This window comes from Trachinotus anak, unplaced genomic scaffold, assembly GCF_046630095.1.
Source record: "Trachinotus anak isolate AG129_WGS33_773 ecotype Australia unplaced genomic scaffold, CSIRO_AGI_Tana_v1 ptg000019l, whole genome shotgun sequence".
Taxonomy (NCBI): domain Eukaryota; kingdom Metazoa; phylum Chordata; class Actinopteri; order Carangiformes; family Carangidae; genus Trachinotus; species Trachinotus anak.
Genome location: NW_027273870.1, coordinates 5,654,424 through 5,676,536, shown reverse-complemented (window position 1 = coordinate 5,676,536; position 22,113 = coordinate 5,654,424). Strand labels below are relative to the sequence as shown.

The following is a 22,113-nucleotide window of genomic DNA, read 5'->3' as shown; positions in this document are numbered from 1 at the left end:
AATTAAAATCACCATGACAACCTCTTGATGTAGCTAGACACAAACAGCTGTTTAAGATCTGCTGATGAGATCACTGCCTGGTGTTTAGCAAACACTTGACTGACATGTCTGTCAAAGTCCGTCTGTAGAGTCCTCCCAAGCTGCACACGAGACAACGAATTACACACAGTTTTCACTGTACCAGGGGTGTTTGAATAGCTCCTCCCATTTCACGAATCTACTGTGTATGCTCGCTCACTGCTGACTCTCTCCTAAACAGACAAGCTGGAAAGGCCACCAAAAACGCTCCGACTGACACACCCCACCTTGCAGGTCATAGCGGTTCTAGGAGGTGCTTAGTTTAGCTTAGCATAAAGGCTGGAAGTAGTTAAATCCACCTACCACAACTCTGCAACAACAGTGTAAAAAATTACAAGTTGTGGTTTTGTGTGTTGTTGTGTGCCAGACTATTCCTTGGCAAGGTACATAAATTGTTGTAAAAGTCAACCAGCAGAAAACCAGGTAGTCACTGAACCTGGCTGTTTCCAGTCTTTCTGCTATGCTAAGCTTAGCTAGCCGGTTTCTGACTGTAGCTTAATACTTAGCATAGCGACATGAGGGTGGCATCAGTCTTCTTATCTAACTCCCAGCAAGCAAGCAAACACGCATATTTCCCAAAATGTTTCCATATTTATATAAATTGACCTACACAACTAAAGTATGCGAACCTTCTCTGTTATTCTAGGCCTTTTATATATCTAAATATAGTTTGCTTCAACAAATGTAATTTTATAAAGAAGGAAGTAACTTTTATAACAGGAAATAAATAAGTCCTCTGCGTTTTAAGAGTTGAAACACATTAAAGATATTTTAAGACCAAAATCTTCAATATGTGTGTCCCAGGTTGCTCTTGTCCCGATTGGAGTTAAAAACAAGTCAAGTCAAGTTTATTTGTGTAGCCCTTAATCACTGTTATGCATAGTCTCAGCGGGCCTGTCAGAACCCACATGATGAAAATACTAAGACCCTCGCTGAGAACAAGAAAAACTCCCACTGGGAGCTCAGAGGGGAAAAATACACAAAACCTTGGGAGGTACTGCTAGGTCTCCCATGGATGCAGTGTGGGAGCAAAGACGCCAGAGACTGACTATGTATCTAACTGTTTCCATCAGGTAAGTTTACTGTTTGTCATCTGCAGCAAAACATGTACTCTGATCCTGGAGCCAAAACACGCCATGTAAATGAATTCATCACAGCATTAGCTGCATTGTAACTAATCAGTATCAGTCTTTGCACAGGTGCTGAGAAACAGGTAGGGGCAGCTGAATACCTTGCTGTTCGGATTGTCTGCTGACACATACTGTAGCTTTGTGTACAGTAGGACAGAGACAAATGACTGCTTCGCGAAGAGGATGACTTCATGGCCATTTGGGCTGGAGACCATAGATGGGTGTTTTCACTAAAACCAACCTTATGACTCATGCACATGGTTGACTGAGAAATCTCCTACAATTTTAAAGGAAACTCTACCACTTTTTCTTTTTCATCTATTTTATATGAAGTGTCAATGCAAGCTATTTTAGGTTATATTGTAATTGGTGAATGGTGAATGAGTAAGACATGTAACAACTTTGTTTACAGCTTCTCATGAGAGCTCCAGACCCAGATTAACCTACCTTTTGGTGTCTGACTAAACAGGATTGAGAACAAAACAAACTCAAAATAAGTGGCACCTGCAAGACTTCCACAAACTTAAATTAAACACACATCTAGTATCAGATCTAGTATCTAAGTCTATGATTCTGCTGTTAAATCCCATAAAGCTTTCCTGCTAACTTTATCTCAAACTTAAGGTGTCTCCACTTGTCCTGTGTGGGAGTTCTTTAATGCATTATGAGTAATAAACTGCATGACTTAGTAGGAATGACACTCCACTTCATCTCCTTTCAAATCTGACTGCTTACTGAGAAACATGGAGTAAAATTTAAGATAAGGTCTGTTGATAAACAGACTTTAGCCTTTAGTAAAGGAGGATTTTCTTCAGGCTAAGAGATTAAACATTCGGTGCAGATAACTTATTCACTGGAAGTGCTCAACACCTTTTGCATTGATGTTTTTACTTTGCAGTGCAACTTGTTAATTCTTACATGATGCTGCACTGTTATGTTGATTACAGTGTGCTGAAATGAAATGAAAAACATTAATCAGATATTGTAAGGTCATAAATGTGTCTCAGATCACCTGTGATTAATGACTGATGCACACTATAAAGTAGCCACACAATGAACTGTGACAGGGAAATTACTTCTGGCAGTAACACTTGAATGCTTCATCCGCTCTGTTCTGTCCTGAGTTTTCTTCTTTCAACTATAAAGAATAGAGGGATGGTTTCTATTCAGTGAAAAAACAAAGACTCAGGGCTTATGGAGACTTGACAGGAAGTCCATTGTCCTGTTTCAGGCATATCACCTGAAAGTTACCATAGACTCAAATAGCATCAAAATAATCCACTGTTTGTGTGCAGCATAGCAACTACGAGGATGTGTCACTACTCATGCTTGAATCTCGTCTATTGTTCTAGGTTCTGGATGGTCTGGATTCCTGCACCTGAGCACAAATAAATACAGTGTCTATGCCATCATTTTTATAGTGTTGTGGGAATAAGAGTTGGCTGGTGTTCTCATGTCTGTCACACACTAGTTACTTCCTTTAAGAATAGTTGGCACATCACTATTTGTCATATTTATATTGGACATCAATACGCTTTTATTCTTTGTTATAGCGCTGTGAGGTTTGTCACTGCTGCAGGGACACGTAGAGCTGACATTCCCTCCAGTGATATGCAGTTGTCATTTGCATATTGCCTCATTACCATTTCTTTCATCAAGAGTGCAGATATAGCGCAATACGAGAAATACCAGAGCAATGTTTTATTCATCTTTGGTGGTTATTACAACACAGTGTGGACAAACAGCACTGTTCATTAGATAAAGTAACAGGCCCTCTTCTTCTGCACTGAATCTGAGTTGGGTGCTCCACCTCAAAAAAAGTTTTTCCCCCTAAAGAATTCAACACTTCAGTGGTGATAAAAAAAAAGAGAAAGTGTCACTTCATGTCTTGAATTTTTTAACTATAGGTAATTAAATGACAAATGTGCAACCATATTTCAGTGTGAAGGCTTTGGATAAACTAACAGCTTGGGTCTGTGGATTTTGGTCCACCACCAGTCCAGACTGAAATATCTCCACCGCTGTCATTAAATTCTGTATAGACATTCATGGTTTCCAGAGGATGAATCCTCACAACTCTGGTGACTTTTCATCTTGTGCTATCATTAGGTGAAAAGTTTTGTCCAACGTTTTGCTTTATGACCGCAGCAAAGCTAACTACATTTCCATTCGTCTCAGCTTTACTTTGGGGCTTTGTATTACTTATCAAATGTTAGCATGCTGACATGCTCAATTAAGATGGTGAATACGTGACCTAAACATTTAGCACTTAGCTTTAAGTGCCACTGTGCCTAGAATATAATAATACAATTTAAAAAATAAGATAAAAAAAGTAAAGAAATGAATTAATAGTTATTATTTTGTACTCATGGTGTGATATCTTTTTTTAATCAGCAGCCCATTGAGCAACATTCTGGAGAAATTGGCACAGCTGTTAACCAGGACTGGCCTCTGTGACCTGTATTTGTGCCAACAATGAAGGGTTTGCCACTATGTGTGTTTGATAGTGCCCAGTGAATCAGTTTCAAAGTTATATGACTTAATGAAATTCCATATCCACCCTCTGTGAAAAGTTTATCAGCTCTTTCTTGCTTAATTGTCAACCACTCCACAAAGTTTTATGAACACCTCTTAAGAATCTTTTGTAATCGCGTCGCTCACACACATGGTGCACAAACAGTTGCAGAGTTGATAACTATGAATCACAGATGTGAGGCTATGTGGAGCAACACCGTCCTTGGAGCCTCCTCGAAAATGCACCACACCCCTCCACAGACATTATCACATCCTGCTCAACTATTCAAGCCTGCACTGTGCAGTAACATCCCAGCATGCAACATCTCTGACAAAGGTCCTAGACTGAACCTGATGACTGAACATTCAGTGAAATGTGCTGAGAAGGGTGGGAATACAGCTGTGGCAGTGTGTGTGTGTGTGTGTGTGCGTGTGTGTGTAACGTGGGAGATTTTGTGCTCACTCTGTGTGGAACCAGATTCTACAGACAGTTAAACATTTACCTGCACATTGTATAGTGAATCAACAGCTGTACATGGACTCTATCATGCCCATTCATACTGTGTAAACAGACCCACCTTCACTCATTCCGACAGAACATAGCTCGGTCTGTCTGAAAGTGCTTTATTCCTTATGGGGTTTTCTATAGGAACTACTTCCTTCATTACTTCAATACTGATATATGTTGATAAAGCGTGTATGTGCTGAAGAAAGGTGTCATAGAATGTCTCCTGTGTTTGCCTTGTGTGTGTAGCTGACTCATTATGCCTGCATAACAAACATTATGTGTCTTCTAACCTTACTGATGCTACAGAGAGCTGCTGTTTAAATGTAGATAGAAAGCTCCTATAAATTATAAAAATACCATGTTGCAAACCCACACAAGGTTCATAAGTCAGACTGGAGAAAAGGACAATGTAATAAGGTCTTTAGGGACCGATGATCTTTTGCAACTGATTATCAAACAGCCACACCCGTCCTGTAGAGCAGATTTCTGCAGGGTAGAGGTGAGATTTACAGCTGAAGTGCACCATCTAGTGATGCACAGTGCAAAAACTGCCTCGCCGTGTAAACTGGGCACGTATCATTTCTGTGTAGGAGTCAGAAGTGAATCACCATGCCACACCCAAGGGAGCAGTGAGAGCTGAAGAGAGTGAGAGTAAGAGGAGCTGGTGTATGAGACTTTCTTTGAGCGTTTTACATCAGCGTTCTCATTTATTGAGTTAACTATCAGACCACCACAGTCAATGACAAAAGGACGTAGGGGTGAGGAGAAATATGACACTCAAACAATGACATTATCTGTCTGATGAATACTGTAAAATGTATTAATGCGATAATAATAATAATTATAATAAATTGTGTGTGTTTAATTTCCAGAGGGAAATTGTTTTAAAATACATCTGAATTCTCCCACAGAAAGACAGGCACACTGGTTTCTGTTCCTCTCCCTGTGACATACATAGAGAGATACAAAATATGTGGCTGTTCAATACACACAACTTCACATGTACGCACACATGCATGCGCACTGTACCTTACATCTACTGACAGCAAACAGCTGCAGAATGTGTCTGTGTGAATGACTGAAGGCATCTGCGTTCATGGAGTGAGTAGAAAAAGGAGGCAATGCAGTTGTTCATGTGAGCAGATAATTTGTGTCCACTTTGATCTCTGTCCACTGCTGTGTTTTCAACAGTGAAATAAAGTGGGCATGCACAGCAGATGGGAGGAGGGAGTCCATGCTTGGTCTGGATTGGTCCCAGTGTTCAACTTTTCTTTTTTTTTTTTTTTTTTTACATATCTCAGGGCATTGTTCCTTTAGCTGGCCTGTATCTGTAAACTCACTGACAACATACCCTCCACTGTTTTATTTCATTATATAACCAAATACCAATCTACAATCTAGGATTGCTTTCATTGTGATCCTGGGTGTATTTCCCTGGATTTATCTGTGATTATTTTAAATTAGAACTTATCGCATTGTGAAGAACACTGGGATTTACTTTTTTATTTATTTATTTATTATCAAATCATTTCCACTATACAAACAACCCAGTCTACACTGGATCAGTGTTGGACCGGGCACTTGGTAAACAGCTGCAATCAGACAAAGGGCCCATGCTTCCCATACAATGCTGAATTATCAATGTCTGTCTATTGTATATTAAGTATAGTGTAAAATCGTCTGTATTGCATAGAGAGAGACTTTGTTAACTTTGCAATCAGTCACTTTTTAAAAATGTAGTTTTCATTAATTGCGGTCTGTTTGTTTTCATATTGACATTGAAGTGTAATTCTTTTCCATCAGTGTGAACCAGGAAAAAATAAAAAAATAAATAAAAATATGTGAATATATTTTGTAGACAATGTCCCTTCATTTTGAGTATAATACCATCATGTCCTTGTGCTGCTCTGTCAGTTTGTGTTTCTGCCCCAGAACATTTACTGTACACATCATCAGAAGAGTGTCTGTGATTTAATCTGATTCAATTCACCACTTTGCCAAAATAAGAAGATCTCAGTTCTGTGAGCAATAAAATCTCTGCATAAACACCTCCACTGTTCAAGTGTGAGTACATAAAGGCGTGTTAACTTCACCTGGAATGCCTGTCACCACATGCAATCAACAAGTCGCTTATCTTTTGGATTTTGAAGCACAAAAAGAGTGTCGGTGTGGCATAGATAAGGCAGGCAGAGCAGCATTTTTGTCTCAGCATCTGAGAGAACAAAAGAGCTGTTCCACACTGAGCTGAGGAAAATGTTTAACAGGATAACAGTAAAATAAGGAAAGTTGTTTTACAAGCTAATCATGCTTTATCAGGTTACTGCATTAGTGGCGGGCTGTTGGGTGCACAAGGCTTTGGGCAAAGTAGGTTTAAGTTGTAAAACCTAATATAAGTCAAAAGAAATAACAGTGTGTAGACAGTACTACAGTTTTTCTCAGATGAGATTTATTCAGTGTTGTGAATATAAAACCAGATTCACCCTTGCAGTGATCTAAACCTTCTAAAAGAAGGAAAGACCTTAAATTGACTCTAGTCACGCACTGCACAGTTTTACAAGATTATTGCTATAGGCCTTTTTCATAGCAGACAGTTCGTCATGTCATAACAGGAAAACCACGTGTGAAACTAATCATATTAATCCTTTCTGTCTCCTGTCGTACTTAGACGGAACGGATCATTAACCCATGTTTACACTTACATATTACCTTCTATGACAGGCAGTGAAAAAGGAAATCTACCTGAAGCATTGTTTTTTGTGATCATGACTCAAGTTTTTTAATCATTAATTTAAATCTAAAACACAGTCTAAACCTTGAGGAAACTCTGACTTCAAGTCAGCGTCCTCAAAAAGATGCCATCCTGCATAAATCATTTTGCTACCCGATATCTGTCACTGGAAAAAAACAACCGACCGACATTCCTCAGATGTAATCAAACCGTCAGCCATCCCTTTTTCAAACCTCACCCTGCTTATCAGTGGGACTGCTGACTGAAATAGTTGTGAAATGATAAGAGAGGAAGAGAGTGTCAGGCTGCTAAGCTCCGGTTGTTCAAAGAGATTACCTGAAAAAATAAAAATAAAAACAACAACTAGGTGATCATTTTACTGGCATGGGGATGTGCTTCAGTTATGAGGAGGCTACATTTTTAATAAGTTATTGTCAGACTCTAAGTTCGTAGAGATAATTACAGACTGTTTCACAATATTTCCTAATGCAACAGTGGAGGCGTGTGACAATGGTCAGTGCTGTTTCACCAGCGAAACACCTTTAGATTATCTGTAGCTTTTCAGAGGTGTCTTAGAAGGGAGTCCCTCAGGGTTTATAAAGGAAATAATCTAAAAATACAAAAACATATATAGATTTTATTTTGTATTTATTAAATGTCCAGAGGTGGACTAAGTACACAATACTCCCGGTCCAATATTACTCCAATACAAGTTGTTCAGTCAAATTTCCACTTGAGTTGAACCTGTAGAATGAAAAGCTTGTAGAATATGATACATACTGTAGAAATAAAGACCACAAACCATAAAACCATAAAACATAATTGAGGAGTCATTGTCGTTTTTTTTATTTTTTCTTTGTAAGCAGTGATGAAGTTTGGTTGTGGTAAAAACAGCAAACATATAAAAAGAAATGAATCTTTGTTTCTAAAATTTCAGACATGGATTTAAGCTGAGGCTTTGGGTGCTCTGGTGAAGAATCTTCTGTCTCGTTTTTATCTAACGTAGCCATTTTCAGGCCACCACCAAGTTAAAACACAATGTATGGTCTGTCACATCTTTCAAAATAAAAGACAATTCATTCCATAGACTAAAACCTTTGCATCAAAGTAACATGTACTTCATAGAGATGTAGTGGAGTCAAACGTACAATATTTGTCCTTGTCTTTGACCCCTGTAAATGTCAGGGTTTCACCATCTATGTTGCAATCCTAGTGTCGGATAACTGTTTTGTTTGTTTTGTGTATTTGTGAAGAAAAAATAAAAAATGAAAGCTGCGTGTCCACAGACTAAAACACCTTACCTTAATCACCCCTGCTCATGAACACCAGCCCACATTCAAAAAGAAACTGTATATAATGTTCTGAGCATCAGTGAAGGTGGTTATGTATTCATGTCATATTAAATGTAAGTAAAGAAACAATGATGTACTTAAGTGCAAATAATTAACCTGTATGTTTCACAGATTTCCAGTTTGTTTGTGTGAGGTGCATGTTTTAAGGATATTATCATACAATGTCGCATTTCTTATATAACCTACAGTGTGTGGTGACATTTGGTGGAAGTCAATGTGAAGTTAAACAAAGGAGTGACTGTGGAACAGGTTAGTTAACAAATAATTAAACAAATCTTTTTTTTAATGTGATGAAAATAACTATTCATGGGAAAGAAAGCCTGAAGAGATATTTTCAAAGTTTGGTTTGCAGTGTGTGCAGGTTGCCTTGTAGTGTTATTAAAGGAGTCTACAGCCATGCTAGTGGTTCTGTAAGGATGAAGCTTTTAGCTAAATGTTACCATCAGCAATTACAAATATTTAGTCATATGTTATACTGGATGAATTTAACCTGGTGGTGGCACTAGGTGAAAGGTCAGGGAATCACAATTCATCCTGAGGGGAGTATGAATGTCTATACAACATTTCATGGCAATCCATCTTACAGTTGACAGGTTTTTCAATAAAAAAAAAACTAGTATGGTTATGAATTATCAAGAGCAGAGGACCTGAACTGAGAACATTTACCATCCAGAGCAATACGTCACCCCTAACCTGAGCAGATTCAGAAGTCTGTTTTAATCCAGTTAGGAGGACAGGAAGTGGACGAGGATGATAGTGAGATGTTCGACCATTTGTTCTGACCCGGTCTTTGAGGTAAGATTTTCCTGTTTGATAAATGTAGATTACAGTACATATTTACAGACAAGGTGTTTGAGCATAGTTTTTGTTCAAGCCATGAAAGCACTGTATGTTTAATGTAAGTTCAGTTCTGATATGTTATGGCTACAGTACTGTGTGTTCTGCTGATTTTCCTTTGTTTTCTTTTGCTTCTGTTGCTATTGTAAGTAGCTTCTTGTAAGTCCAGGTAGGCCGGGCACCTTTGGGTTTTATCAGTTGAATACAAACTGAAATTCATTCATATGCCTCCATTGCATAAATGTTAATTAAAACAACCTTGAACATCACAGCTACAATCTTGCGTGACAAAAATAGCCATGGCTAACACAGAAATGTCTTGCCTTCAACCTTTGGCCACAGGTTTCACTCTGGTGAAATTGTCGCTGGTATGTGCAATTTTTGTCACTGCTGTGAGCAATTTGGTTCAGTAAAATACACACATAGGAGTTTCTTCTGTAGGAATACATTGTTTTCAATTATACAGTCTATGTTTGTGTCTCCAAACCTGTTTTAATGCAACCAAACAAGGAAGGCTCCAATTACAAACTGCTAAAGGTTCAGTACTATGGAAAAATGAACTGTGTGGCATTCAAGGAATGCCCTTTCATTAAGAAACCGTAAAATGTGGAATCACGAGTTTGACCTGTAAGGGGGCGGTTGAACCCCTACCCACCAGTCACCACACCCGTGTTGATGGAGAGATTGTATAGAGGAGTAGTGGGGAAGCCTGTCAGCCACATTCTTCCCTTTCAACTGTCCCTCCTAGCCCTTCCCACTTTGCTGTGTGTGGCAGCTATATAACCAAGGAGACCGAAGTGATGCTTTCAACTGCAGATCAACTCCAGTAATCCTACCTGGTCCAGATCCAGACTCTCCAACATGTCGTTCAGCACTAGATCCTACGGCCAGAAGACCATGAGCGTTTACGGCGGAGCAGGTGGACGTGGCACTCGCATTTCCTCATCCCAGATGAGCTATGCACCATCACCTGCAGGCTTCAACCTGGCTGACGGCCTGGACCTCCACGTTGGTGCCAACGAGAAGGCCACCATGCAGAACCTGAACGACCGTCTGGCCTCCTACCTGGAGAAGGTGCGCACCTTGGAGAAGGAGAACGACCGCCTGGACAAGCAGATCAGAGAGTGGTACCAGAACAAAACCGTAATCTGCCACGACTACACCAGCTACTTTGCCATCATCAATGACCTGAAGGACAAGGTAAGAGGAAGGAGCCATGGGGGTGTTTCGGTTATCTTCCTCTTCTCATCTTTCTAATGTTTTTTTAATGTCACTGTGAGTGGGTGAATAGAGGGTTGGTATGTACTGTATGACACCTGCCATTCCAGTTAGAGATCCATTATTGTCATAGTTCAGAATTGGGCCATCTCATCGGTGAGTACATGACAAAAACAGAAAGCAGATCATGTTCATAACTGTCATACCAGATTCATTCAAACTGCGCATCACATCCTGAAGGCAGCATTCAGTTTCACAGTGATAATTACATAAGAATACAGTGCAGGTGCAAAACAGAGTCTGACTGATTTATCAGAAAGTTGGTAATAGGGGCCAACTTTTTACAATATATCAATTCTGCACAGCATATGTATTTTTTTTCTATTGAAGCTTAAAAACGATATATATATGACTTTATCTGTGTATATGTTAGTATTACTTTTATGTGAACCATCCTTCCTGGGTACAATTATTTGTTACAACACTTAAAGAACCAAAATCTTAAAGGACACCCTTCAAACATTTGAAAGCTGAAATGGTTGATGTCAACACCAACCATTTCAGCTTTCAAACGTCAGTATCAATCTCAAAAATCCTTAATCAGTTGGGATGTTGTGTACAGTAAAACTGTATGAAACATGAGCTCGACTGTATTTCTTCTTACATGTTTCCTTGTTTTGTTTTTTTCTCCTCCTCAGATTCGTATTGCTTCCAGACTCAATGCCAAGACAATCCTGGACATTGACAATGCAAAACTGGCTGCTGATGATTTCAAGATGAAGTGAGTGTTCTCCCTGTGTGTTAATGCCCCAGCCCCCCTCTACCCTGCCACATAAGTGAAACTTCACACTTCTAATCTTAACAACCCGCTCTAACCTCTCTGACCTGTCCATTTGCCCGTCCTCCTGTGTGTCGCCCCCCTCAGGTATGAGAACGAGCTGGCCATGAGGATGGCTGTGGAGGCAGACATCGCTGGACTGAAGAGGGTGCTGGATGATATGAATCTGACCAGGATGGATCTGGAGAGTCAGTATGAGGCCCTGAAGGACGAGCTCATCATGCTCAAGAAGAACCACGAAGAGGTGAGATGAGGGCCAGCTAGTAGAGGTGCACCCATTTTAACCTGTTCATGGTTTTTTCACTTTGGTTTCACAAGCAGCAGTTTTTACATCTGTCATCACACAACACATTCCTACACACAGGCCAACACCCACACTGTGTATGCACATGACCTGAAAGTATGTTACCACACTGGTGAGTCATCTTTTAAGCAGCAGGGAGGTAAATACACCGACTATTCACCGTTAGCTGAAGTTGTCACTATTCGTCATCATAGCCTTCTGTTGTGGCCTAAGCTGCTCACAATTCACACACACGACCTTTGCCTTACCTCTGCTAACGCTGAGGAAGTACTATGTTAGGTCAATGCTTTTGTAAACAGGTCTGCCGACTTCTCCCTTTTCCTAATGCTGCCCATCTTCCCTCTGCACACTTCCTGGTATTCTTCTCTCCCTCCATTAGCTCATTGCCACTGTTTTTCCAACACACACATGCTCAGACACACTGAACACACACACACAGTGAACAGAGATCAAAGAACCCAAAATAATGCATACAGTACAACAAAAATAATAAAATATTTTGAGTCATCACAGCTGATCAAGGTGTTTCCCTTTGACCCCTGCAGGAGATGGTTCTGCTGAGGAGTCAAATGGGCGGCCAGGTCAATGTGGCTGTGGATGCTACTCCCTCTACAGACCTGAACCAGGTTATGACAGAGATCAGAGATCACTACGAGGGAGTGATCGCCAAGAACCGCAAAGAACTCGAGTCGTGGTATCAGAACAAGGTGAGAAGTTACAGTTATTGCCGAGCACATGAGCAGTAATCTGCTGTTGATCTTATGTAACACATGTAATGTGCCTCTGCCCAGATTTCCGCGGTGGAGCAGGATGTGATCACAAACACAGAGATTCTGGTGACGTCCCGCACAGAGATTAAGGACCTGAAGAGCACCCTCCAGAGGCTTCAGATTGAACTGCAGTCCCATTTGAGCATGGTATGTCAACATATACGAATAAAGATTGATTATCTACTGGATTTGATGCTGATACTATATTCTCAAGACAACACATATTAACAGCACTATATGTTTATAGAAATGGTAGGTTTAAAGTAGGTTTGAAGTATGCTTATTGGCCTTCTTGCCAAGAGTTAGACGAGAAAATTGATGCCACTCTCATGTCTGTGCGTCAAATATGATGCTACCACCAGCAGCCAGTTAGCTTAGCTTAGCATCAGGACTACTGATCCCTGATGTGACAATTTCATGGTGAAAGCAAGACTCCAGGAAGTTACTGGGCATGACCAAAAAATACTTTGGCATGTGGCTTTTACGCTCCAGTTTTTGTCTGAATTAAACATACAAACCAGACTTGGTAGACAGATTTTGTTACCATTAGACTGAGCCATGCTAGCTGTTTCCAGTCTTTACGCTAAGATAAGCTAACCTGCTGCTAGCTTGCAGGTGCGCAGAAACACATGATGATGGCTAAACACCGTTTTACCAGCATCATGTATCATCCCTGAATTTGAATCATCTGCCTCCTCTAACCCCAACAGAAAGCGTCTCTGGAGGGCACCCTGGCAGAGACTCAGGCACGCTACGCCGCACAGCTAGCAAGCCTCCAGAACATGGTCACAAGCCTGGAGGCTCAGCTGTCCCAGATCTACGCCAACATTGCCAGCAACAAGCAGGATTACGACATGCTGCTGGACCTCAAGACCCGGCTGGAGCTGGAGATCGCAGAGTACAGGAGGTTGCTGGATGGGGAGGATGACAGGTGAGACCTGAGGAAGAGAGAGAAACACGGGATGGAGAAAATTCAGAAAATATGATGAGAAGCTTGTGGGACAGATGCGGAGGGGATTTAGAGACTGCACAGAAAACATATTAACTCAAGTTGAAAACATTTTATGACAATGTAGAAAGCCTGTGTTCCAGACTAATGTTTCCTTCTTTCTTTTTCCATCAATTACTAGCTCAAAACAAGGTAAGCAATTTTCACATACATATTCTTATTTATCATTAAAATACCAAATATAAAACTACCAAAGATACAAAAGTTCTGAGATATGTCTGAGATTTGCTCATAATTGTTTCTTTTCTTTTCCTCAGTGGTCACAAAGGTCATCACAGTGGTGGAGACAGTCGTGGATGGAAAGGTGGTTGAGAGCAGCAAGACTGTTGATGTGGACGTAGATCAGATTGAGTGAAAAATTGGGAGTCTTAGCAAAAATCAATAAAGATCATGCAGTTGAATGAAAGTTTCTGCTGTGGTGTAACTCTGTAATAAGCACAGTCTCTCATGTTTCCACCTCTATTGTTCCTCACTGACGGATAATGAATGTTTTTTTGTACAAATATCAGGGCACACCCAACAGTGTGTCCTGCAGTGCACCTATACATCCCTGCAACCAGGTGAGCAGTTAAAGCTCAACGAAAACCAGATTTTCAGGTGGTGTTAAGCAGTACTAAAAGATGCATTCATAATTTTTTTATACTGACAATTATTGAATATATGTTATGTCAAAGGGATCACTCATAATTACAAACTCACAAATAACAATCCCCCAACTTTACAGCTCTGTGGAGCTTGTTAGCCTCTCTAAGCTCCTAGTTTTTGTTTTACAGCACATTTATTATTTAGGTTCAGTGCTGCTCTCGCCCACCAGCTGTTTTTTAGCAAACAAGCTCTGATAAACTTACTGTACAATACATAGTGAGCACCAAACAACAGACAGACTAGGTTATAGGTGCAGTAAACACAGGATGGCGAGTATAATATTTGCATCTAGCTAGTTGAGAATATGGACAATTTATCAGATTAAAGAGGCACAAAATAGAGAATTTACATAAATTAGGAGGCTATATGGCTCCGGAGGGATTGTAATGGTGCTGTGTTTCTGCTAGTTATTGTTTGCTTGTGTGTCACCTAGCTGACAACTACAATATTAGGACTATGTGTTTGTCAGCTAGGGTTCGAGTTCCTCTGACCCATGGAAGCACAGTATTAAGAGAGCTGGAAAAGGAACGGCAAGTCAGTCCTGTTGATTTGTCTCAGTGGCCAACTGCAGTACTACAAGTTAAAAAAAGTTTACTCATAGACCACATTTTACAGATATCTGTAAAACTCTTGACAGGACACCTCGAACAGGTCTATTATTAGTTTTTGTAATATGAGTTTTTTATACCATTAAGGTTTATGATTCATAATTTTTTTCAAGAGCCTAGAAAAGCTATTTTCATGTGGCAACAAGTCCAGGAGGAGATCAAATGTTTCGGTGTACGCACTGCGGTGGATTGATGGGTGCTGTCTTGTATCAGTTTCTTAAAATGCTTGTTCTGCCTGTTAGTGGCCAAACATTGATTTATGCAGCTTTAACCAGTGTAATGAGGGATTGGGTCCTATCCCAGGATGCATTAGGTGGAAGAAATTTCCCTTGAGAAGTTGTCAGTCCATCACAATGCAACAGAAAAATCCCTGAGTTCATCTGCTACTTTTTTTAACACAGAACTGTACGACTGTGCTGCTGAACACTGTACAGCCTGTTGGGTTTAGGTGCTGAACTTACTGGAGGAGAACATTATTCCTCTCTACTCTCAGGATGCATTCAGAAACCTTATATTCACAGCCTCATTTTCTTCATCCTTTTATGTCCAATTTAAATTGTGGTTGACAAACTTGGTACTCCAGCTTCAAGCCACCTACCCACACATTTGTCAAAACAATCCTATCTCAGAGCTGCCAAATACTTAAATGAACTCCGATCAGGAATTAAATGAAATGTGTATTTTTATAGGACCTTTTATGTATGCAAAAAAAATGTAATGTAATGTACCATCATGACATTATTTGGAAATAAGCAGACACAAATGAATCAAACAAACAGGACAAAATGATAGTGAGCAAACTAGGAGCCTTTTATTGCATTCACATTCGCATGTGAAGGTTTTGTTTTGGATTCAGTTGTTGAGCCTGTTGCCTTCAGTTGTTGCCCCTTGTGTTGTGTTTGCTGTGTGAGACAGATTATGCGGTGGTGGTAGAGGAGGACACCAGCTTGCCGTCCCTCAGTTCCTCTGTTACCACAATAACCTTTGAACTGCTCTTTGAAGAACCGCCAATACCGACACTGTGAAAGAGGGGAAAAGTACAGTGTATCCATTAAAACCGTTGCAATGGTTAAATTTCCAGAGAGAGACGGTTATTAGTTTATGGTGAGACAACAGAATTTTTCTCTGCAGGTAAGTTACATCTTTCGAAGTACTATTCCTTCCCTCCATCCCTTATTTCCTCTCTTACCTGCCCTCTCCGTCCAGCAGCCTCTTGTATTCTGCGATCTCCATCTCCAGCCGTGTCTTGATGTCGAGCAGCATTTTGTACTCTTGGCCCTGGCGTTCCATGTCAGCACGGAGCTGCATCAGTTGTTCTTCCAGGCCCGTCACCTGCATCTGGAGACCTTGGAGCTGCATGGCATAACGTGCCTCTGTGTCGGCTAAGGTGCCTTCCAGGGCCGCTTTCTGGAGGAGGACGAGATTAGAGGAAGGATGGAGAGGAGGAACAATGAGTAACCTGAAAAATACTGTGGGTACACCAGGTAAAGAAGAGTAGAGATTTGCCTCAGATCTTTTTCATTTACCATGCTTAGTTGTGACTGTAGCTCGATCTCCAGGCCCTGCAGTGTGCGACGGATCTCAGTGATCTCTGACTTGGATGTTTGGAGACCTTCTGTGCTGGCTGCCACCTCCTTGTTCAGCGCCTCTGTCTGCGGTAGACATGGGAGAATATTAATGTTTTATATTACTACATACCTTTGTAATCAGTCTAAGCAGGCAATGAGAAATTGCAAAGTTAATAAATAAAACCACCATGGTATTGGTACGGTATTACCTTTGTCTGGAACCAGGCTTCGAGTTCTCTCTGGTTCTTGGCAGCCACACCCTCATACTGCTCACGGATCTCAGCCATAATGCTGGCCAGATCTACCTGCGGCTTTGCGTCCACCTCTACATTGATCTGTCCAGTCATCTGGTTCCTCATGGCTGCCAGTTCCTGTTAATAAACAGTTTGGTAAGATGTGGATGTTTGCTGAGTTGTTGAGTAGATTTTTTTGTTTTTTCTACATTCAAAAAAAGTGCAAATGAATTGCAATGCAAATTGACTCAGATGTTTAGTGTTTGTGACTCACCTCCTCGTGGTTCTTCTTGAGGAAGATCAGCTCTTCCTTGAGGCCTTCTATCTGCATCTCCAGGTCTGATCTGGCCAGTGTCAGCTCATCCAACAGTCTCTTTAGCCCGGCGATGTCTGCCTCCACTGACTGACGCATGGCTAGCTCATTCTCATACCTGTGAGGCAGAGAGAAATCAGACATTTTTACCTTAACATCAGCGTGTACATTTTTAATATTTGCAGATCTTGTTGCCTCACTGTCACACACTTTCTATCTCTTATTCTCATGCTTACTTGGTTCTGAAGTCGTCTGCTGCCAGTTTTGCATTGTCAATGGCCAGATAGATCCCTCCATTGACACGGGTGGCATCCTGGATCTGCGTAACAAAGAAATATGTCATGTTGCATTATTAGTGCAAACACATGCATTGCCACTTGGATTAAGTTTAACTTCCAGTGCATAAACATACCCATCTGATAGTTGCATTGCATGATAAATTACAGAGGAACATTCAGGACTCAGAAGTCGTGTCACATACCTTTCCCTGTAGGTCAGCAATGGTGGCCTCGTAAGCAGAGTAGTCTCGGGCAGTAGGGGCGGTCTTGCTCTCCAAGAACTGGCGGATCTTGATCTCCAACTCAGCATTGGCCTTCTCAAGGCTGCGCACCTTGTCCAGGTAGGAGGCCAGACGGTCATTCAGGTTTTGCATGGTGGCCTTCTCATTGGCTCCAACATCAAAGTCCTGACCTCCTCCTGCACCCCCTCCAAAGCCTGCACCCCCTCCAAAGCCTGCAGCTCCTCCAAAGCTTCCACCTCCTCCATAGTTAAAACCATAACCGCTACTTCCACCACTTCCGAAACCGCCAGACGAAATGGAGATTCTGGCACCACTGCCACCTGCACCTCCATGCACACTTCTGGCGTATGACCTTTGCACCATGCCGCCACCCAAGGATCCACCTCCAAAGGAGCGCCCAGACATTGCGCTTGATGTGCTGGTTCTATGTGCCAACATGACTGTTTAGGAGATCTGCCTGCCCTGGAGAAGAGGTGGACTGAGGTGCAGAGCTCTGCCTCTGTGCCCTTTTATCCTGCACAGGGCTGCTGCTGCTGTTGCTGTGTCTGGTGTGGGTGGGGTCATGCAGGGCTGAAGGGAGGAGCATTACCTAAAATTGGATGCTCAGCCTGACACATCACACACACCCCTTGGGTTCATTCTGTGCAATGATTAGGTGGAGAAAGTGGGATTAAAACTAATTCTATTCAGTTAAGCAATTTAATGAATTCATTCCGACTTCAGAACTACTTGCAAACCTTATAAAATCATAATGGCTTCATTATTCCATTCAACCTTTATCTTTTATTTCTATAAATCACACTATAAACTATGAAAGAGCCACACCTGTTACTGTTTGCCTCAGGTTAGTTGTTCAGGCAAATCCAAGGCAAGTATTAAGGTTTGACAGTGTTCATGCAGCGATGTGTCTTTTTTGGGTTTGTGCCATAATTCTTGAGCAACACTGCCGTACTGTCAAACCTGCTTTGTTACCACGGCAACAGGCACTGTAAACACTGTAAGGTGAATCAGTATGATAGACTTGACTCTGAGCCAGAGCCACAATTTTTCTCACCCGCCTTTGTCTCTTCTCTCTGCATTATTTTGTCTGAAAATCGCCTTTTAAGCATTGATTCTTTTGCTGTTTGTAGTTTCAGTTATTTTTCACATCTTTCACAGTTTTTATTTTATACACTCTCATTTTTTTTTTTTTTTTTGCTCAACAACAGCCTGCAGAGTTGCCAGCTACAAGCAGTTTTTATGGATACTCATGATGCCAGTTGAGACCTGGCCTCAATCAAGATTGGGCAAAGCACTGCTGTAAATCTCACCACAGATATGCCTGTACGTTCTTGGCATTGCGCTTTGGCAATTGCATCATGCACAAACAAGGACAAGCTCTTTCTTGTTTGCTTCTTCACATTTGTTTAGGAGATTTTGCTCAACGGTGTATTGAGCCTGGGGAAAGGCTGACTTGATAAAAAAAATGCAGGTGATTAAATCTTTTCCTTCTAGTTTTGGATTCTTTCACTTCAACCACTGCCAATTATAAGAATAATACATGTATTATTTCAGACACTTTGTTTGTGGTTAAATCTAACAAAGAGTTGTTTTATCTCTAACAAATAACCACTGCAGACTGCGCACATACACAAATTGGAGTAATACAAAGCAGATGTTTCTTTTCACTGCTGCTTTTCATTTTAAGGTTGCAAACCATTGCAAACTCATCCCATGCATGTGCTAAACAGCCATAAATTATCTCCAAGGTACTGATTAGTTTGAAACCTCACACCAGCACACCAACCTGTTGTGTGTACACACTGTAGTGTAATGTGCAGTCTTTTTTTTGTGTGTGTTGCCTACATGTATTCCAAGGTAAAGAAGAGTAGATAAACAAGACAAGACATCATCACATCATATTTGCATTCAGCTTAGTGTCAGCTATTTATCTGCTTGCTCCTCTCCTACTCTCTGTGCTCACAAAGACAGCATTTTAATATAGCCGAATTCCCAATAAAGTTGTTCTCATTTACATATCTTTTTCTGTTTCTTTTTCTGTTGTCATCAGAACAAGTATGAAATAGTGACCGAAACGCAGCCCATTAAGAGTAAACGTTAACTTCTAAGCCATTTCCAATCTGCTGCTGCTGAAATCCTGACTTTATAAACACAGCGTCATCCAACAAAATCCCCAAACACAAGTTTAAAACAAAGACTGTGCTGTGCTACTTATCAAGTGATCACATATCTTTCTCATTTTGACTCGCACACAGCCTCTTTCTGGGATCCACAACAGTTCTCAACTACTGTATGTCCTCATGACCAGGCCTTTATTTACCTCAACTGCAGAAGGTAACAGGTCTTTATTTGAGGCAGGCTTGTATTAGAGGCAGGACTTTATTTGTAATTCCTTCTGTTTGACGTGTATTTCAAAAAAGCCTCGTTTTGAGTCTTATAATGTTACATTTCCAGTTGCTGGTATTTACATGCTACTCAGATCTGCTAGTTTCTTTAGCTTAGCAGTTACCAATGGCTTTTCTTATTTCTCTGCCTCCTTCAGTAATAAATCCGTAATGGAATCAAGGCTCAGTGAATTGGAAACACTGCTCTGCTTCCAAGCAGCTGGGAAACCAGGGCAGCTGAGTAACTGCCTGTATGTGTAGCCCTAAGATCACAGTTTGCATCCATACACATTCCAGGCATATAGTTGGTTTATATAGTCTTGTATGAAAAAAGTCTCTAAATGTAGCAACAGATGTGTTAGGTTGCCAGCTGTAAATGACCCCCTAATTAAACTGTTTGGACAAAATCATTTTGAAAGAGCAATGGCCAATGGGGAAACTCCAACTCAGTCACATGGTATTCAGCTGACCAATGGTGGAAATATGATCAGTCAGTCAGTCAGGGACATTTGCCTTTACAGGGCTGGCCCTGCTGTTGTAGTCCAGCCCAAAAATTAAAAAGTTATAATAACAAGTTAGCAAAAAGTAAAATATAAATTAAAAAACACTCCTTCAAGACTTCCTCTTTGATTTTTACAGATAAGCATTTTTTCCCATATGTTAAGTCTTAAAAACAGGATGAGTAATACAAAGAGGTGAACACCTTTGCAATTAGCAAATAATAAATAACAATAAACAATTAGCTTATAATTTCACTTCCTAAATGTGTGTCCTTACCGCTGCCAGCACAGCTAAGTGTTGGTATAAATGTGAGAGCACGACACAGCCTGGGCACGTTGTTATATTTGTGCAGTCATCCCTGTGTTAGGGTGTGGCCCTGGTGGTGAGGTTCAAACCAAGCATTTTACTACACTACGTTCTGGTTGAGTTAGTTTATGTAAAGTTAGTGTAAGAATGATAAGAGCAAACGTTAATGGCATGATAACGTGAGCGATTTAAGACACAGCAACAATGTGAGAATCACACGTCACTGTCATTTCATGAAATACTAATAATAACTACTAAAAAACACACTGACACACTTTTCACAACTGACAAATTAATAATTCACTTTAGAGATAAAAATATAATAGAGGCCATGTCAACATAAAGAACATTCATTACATTTTTGAAAAGAGGACATTGAACAGTAATTGCTGCTATCAAAAATGATGTAAAGCATAACTGTGCCAGTTTTCCTCAGGCAACATGCAATGGCATCAGTCCAGATATTAAACACAAGTTGTTGTTTGGTTGCTGCTACTCTTTTACTGTTAGAGAAACATAGCCTATAAGAGTTCATGGTTCAAGTTCAACGTGGACAAGAAGGAACTCAAGAATTTGTAAAAATTACTGACTGGTGCATGCACATTTTTGGGTCACTTTGGAATCAGTAGGCTGGGGGGATTTTTTTTTTTTTTAGCTTATTAGTTTTTTGGACAATTTGAATTTGTTTCGTCTATATTTCCATTGCATTGAATGTTTTCACATGCTGCAAATAAACCTTTCTAAAAGGGTTCTTGTTGCAGTCAGTATGTCTGCTGTAGCTGCAAGATAGTCTCATTTAGAGAATCTTTGTAGGTTTGTACTTTACCTGATTGCATTAATTATTATTGTATTGCAGGCATTTTATCTTTTCCTGCAGCTAAATGACATCTGTTCATTTGAAAAAGCAAACAGAAAAGTGAGGCCACTGTGGTCTGGAGGCAGAGAAATGGGCAGGTGAGACTGTGGTTGCACATGTGAGTTGAAGTAACACCTTGCTGAAAAAAAGCATTGGCAAACCTGCAAATAAAAGTTAATAAAACTGCAAATGTTTTCATTAACTGGCTCTACATTTATGTTCAAACTTTTTTGTTTTAGAATTTTTGAAGTAAGACACAAAAGCATTAGAGACTTTGTGTTGTGTTTTAACAAAGCACCCTACTTTACCCTACAGGTTGTATTTCTGTCAATAAGCTTCCTTGCTGTTATCAACCTACTCTTGACAGATAGATTTAACTAACTGAAAACAAAATCAAGAAATTTAGTGTTAATTCAACTTTGTGCAAAAGACAGACACACCTTTTCTTTGACAAAGGAAATAGGTAGTTGTAGTTTCATGTCAGCTGAGTGATTAATGGGGATGGTTTTTGAGGCAGGACGGGGCAAGGTGTGACTGGTTTCTGTGTAATGTAAAGTATGAATGAGGTATGCACCGTTTTAATTGAGATACTCCTGTGAACTGGTGCATGTTCCATTCGCTAAAGTGAACATTCAGCTTTTCAGAAGATTTCAAATCAAACCTCACTGTAGGCCTTGATTGATTTATGTCCTGTATCTAGTGAATCACATCTGGTATGCAAGGCACATGGAGTTCAACTTGAAGGGCCTTTGCCAAAAACCATGTCATTAAGTCTTTTTGACATGTTTACTGTGTCACATACTGCAACCACTTTTCATCTAAATGAGAATGACTTCTCAGAATGCAAAATGTCCATTTAAGACTGAGTACGAAGTGCCTCACAGACACAAAAA

General features: G+C 40.4%; 2 protein-coding genes across 2 annotated transcripts; one reads left to right on the top strand and one right to left on the bottom strand.

Annotated features, from left to right (window-relative positions):
- Positions 1–9,936: 9,936 nt before the first annotated feature.
- Positions 9,937–13,692, top strand: krt98 (keratin 98). The gene is made up of 8 exons (XM_071504894.1): positions 9,937–10,347; positions 11,064–11,146; positions 11,291–11,447; positions 12,053–12,214; positions 12,299–12,424; positions 12,988–13,208; positions 13,408–13,418; positions 13,544–13,692. Exons 1-8 carry the CDS (start codon positions 10,009–10,011, stop codon positions 13,639–13,641), a joined length of 1,197 nt encoding a protein of 398 aa, XP_071360995.1. The 5' UTR covers positions 9,937–10,008; the 3' UTR covers positions 13,642–13,692.
- Positions 13,693–15,328: 1,636 nt separating this feature from the next.
- Positions 15,329–17,709, bottom strand: krt15 (keratin 15). The gene is made up of 7 exons (XM_071504882.1): positions 17,135–17,709; positions 16,890–16,972; positions 16,615–16,771; positions 16,317–16,478; positions 16,066–16,191; positions 15,729–15,946; positions 15,329–15,558 (listed from the first exon to the last, which is right to left on the bottom strand). Exons 1-7 carry the CDS (start codon positions 17,609–17,611, stop codon positions 15,456–15,458), a joined length of 1,326 nt encoding a protein of 441 aa, XP_071360983.1. The 5' UTR covers positions 17,612–17,709; the 3' UTR covers positions 15,329–15,455.
- Positions 17,710–22,113: the final 4,404 nt, after the last annotated feature.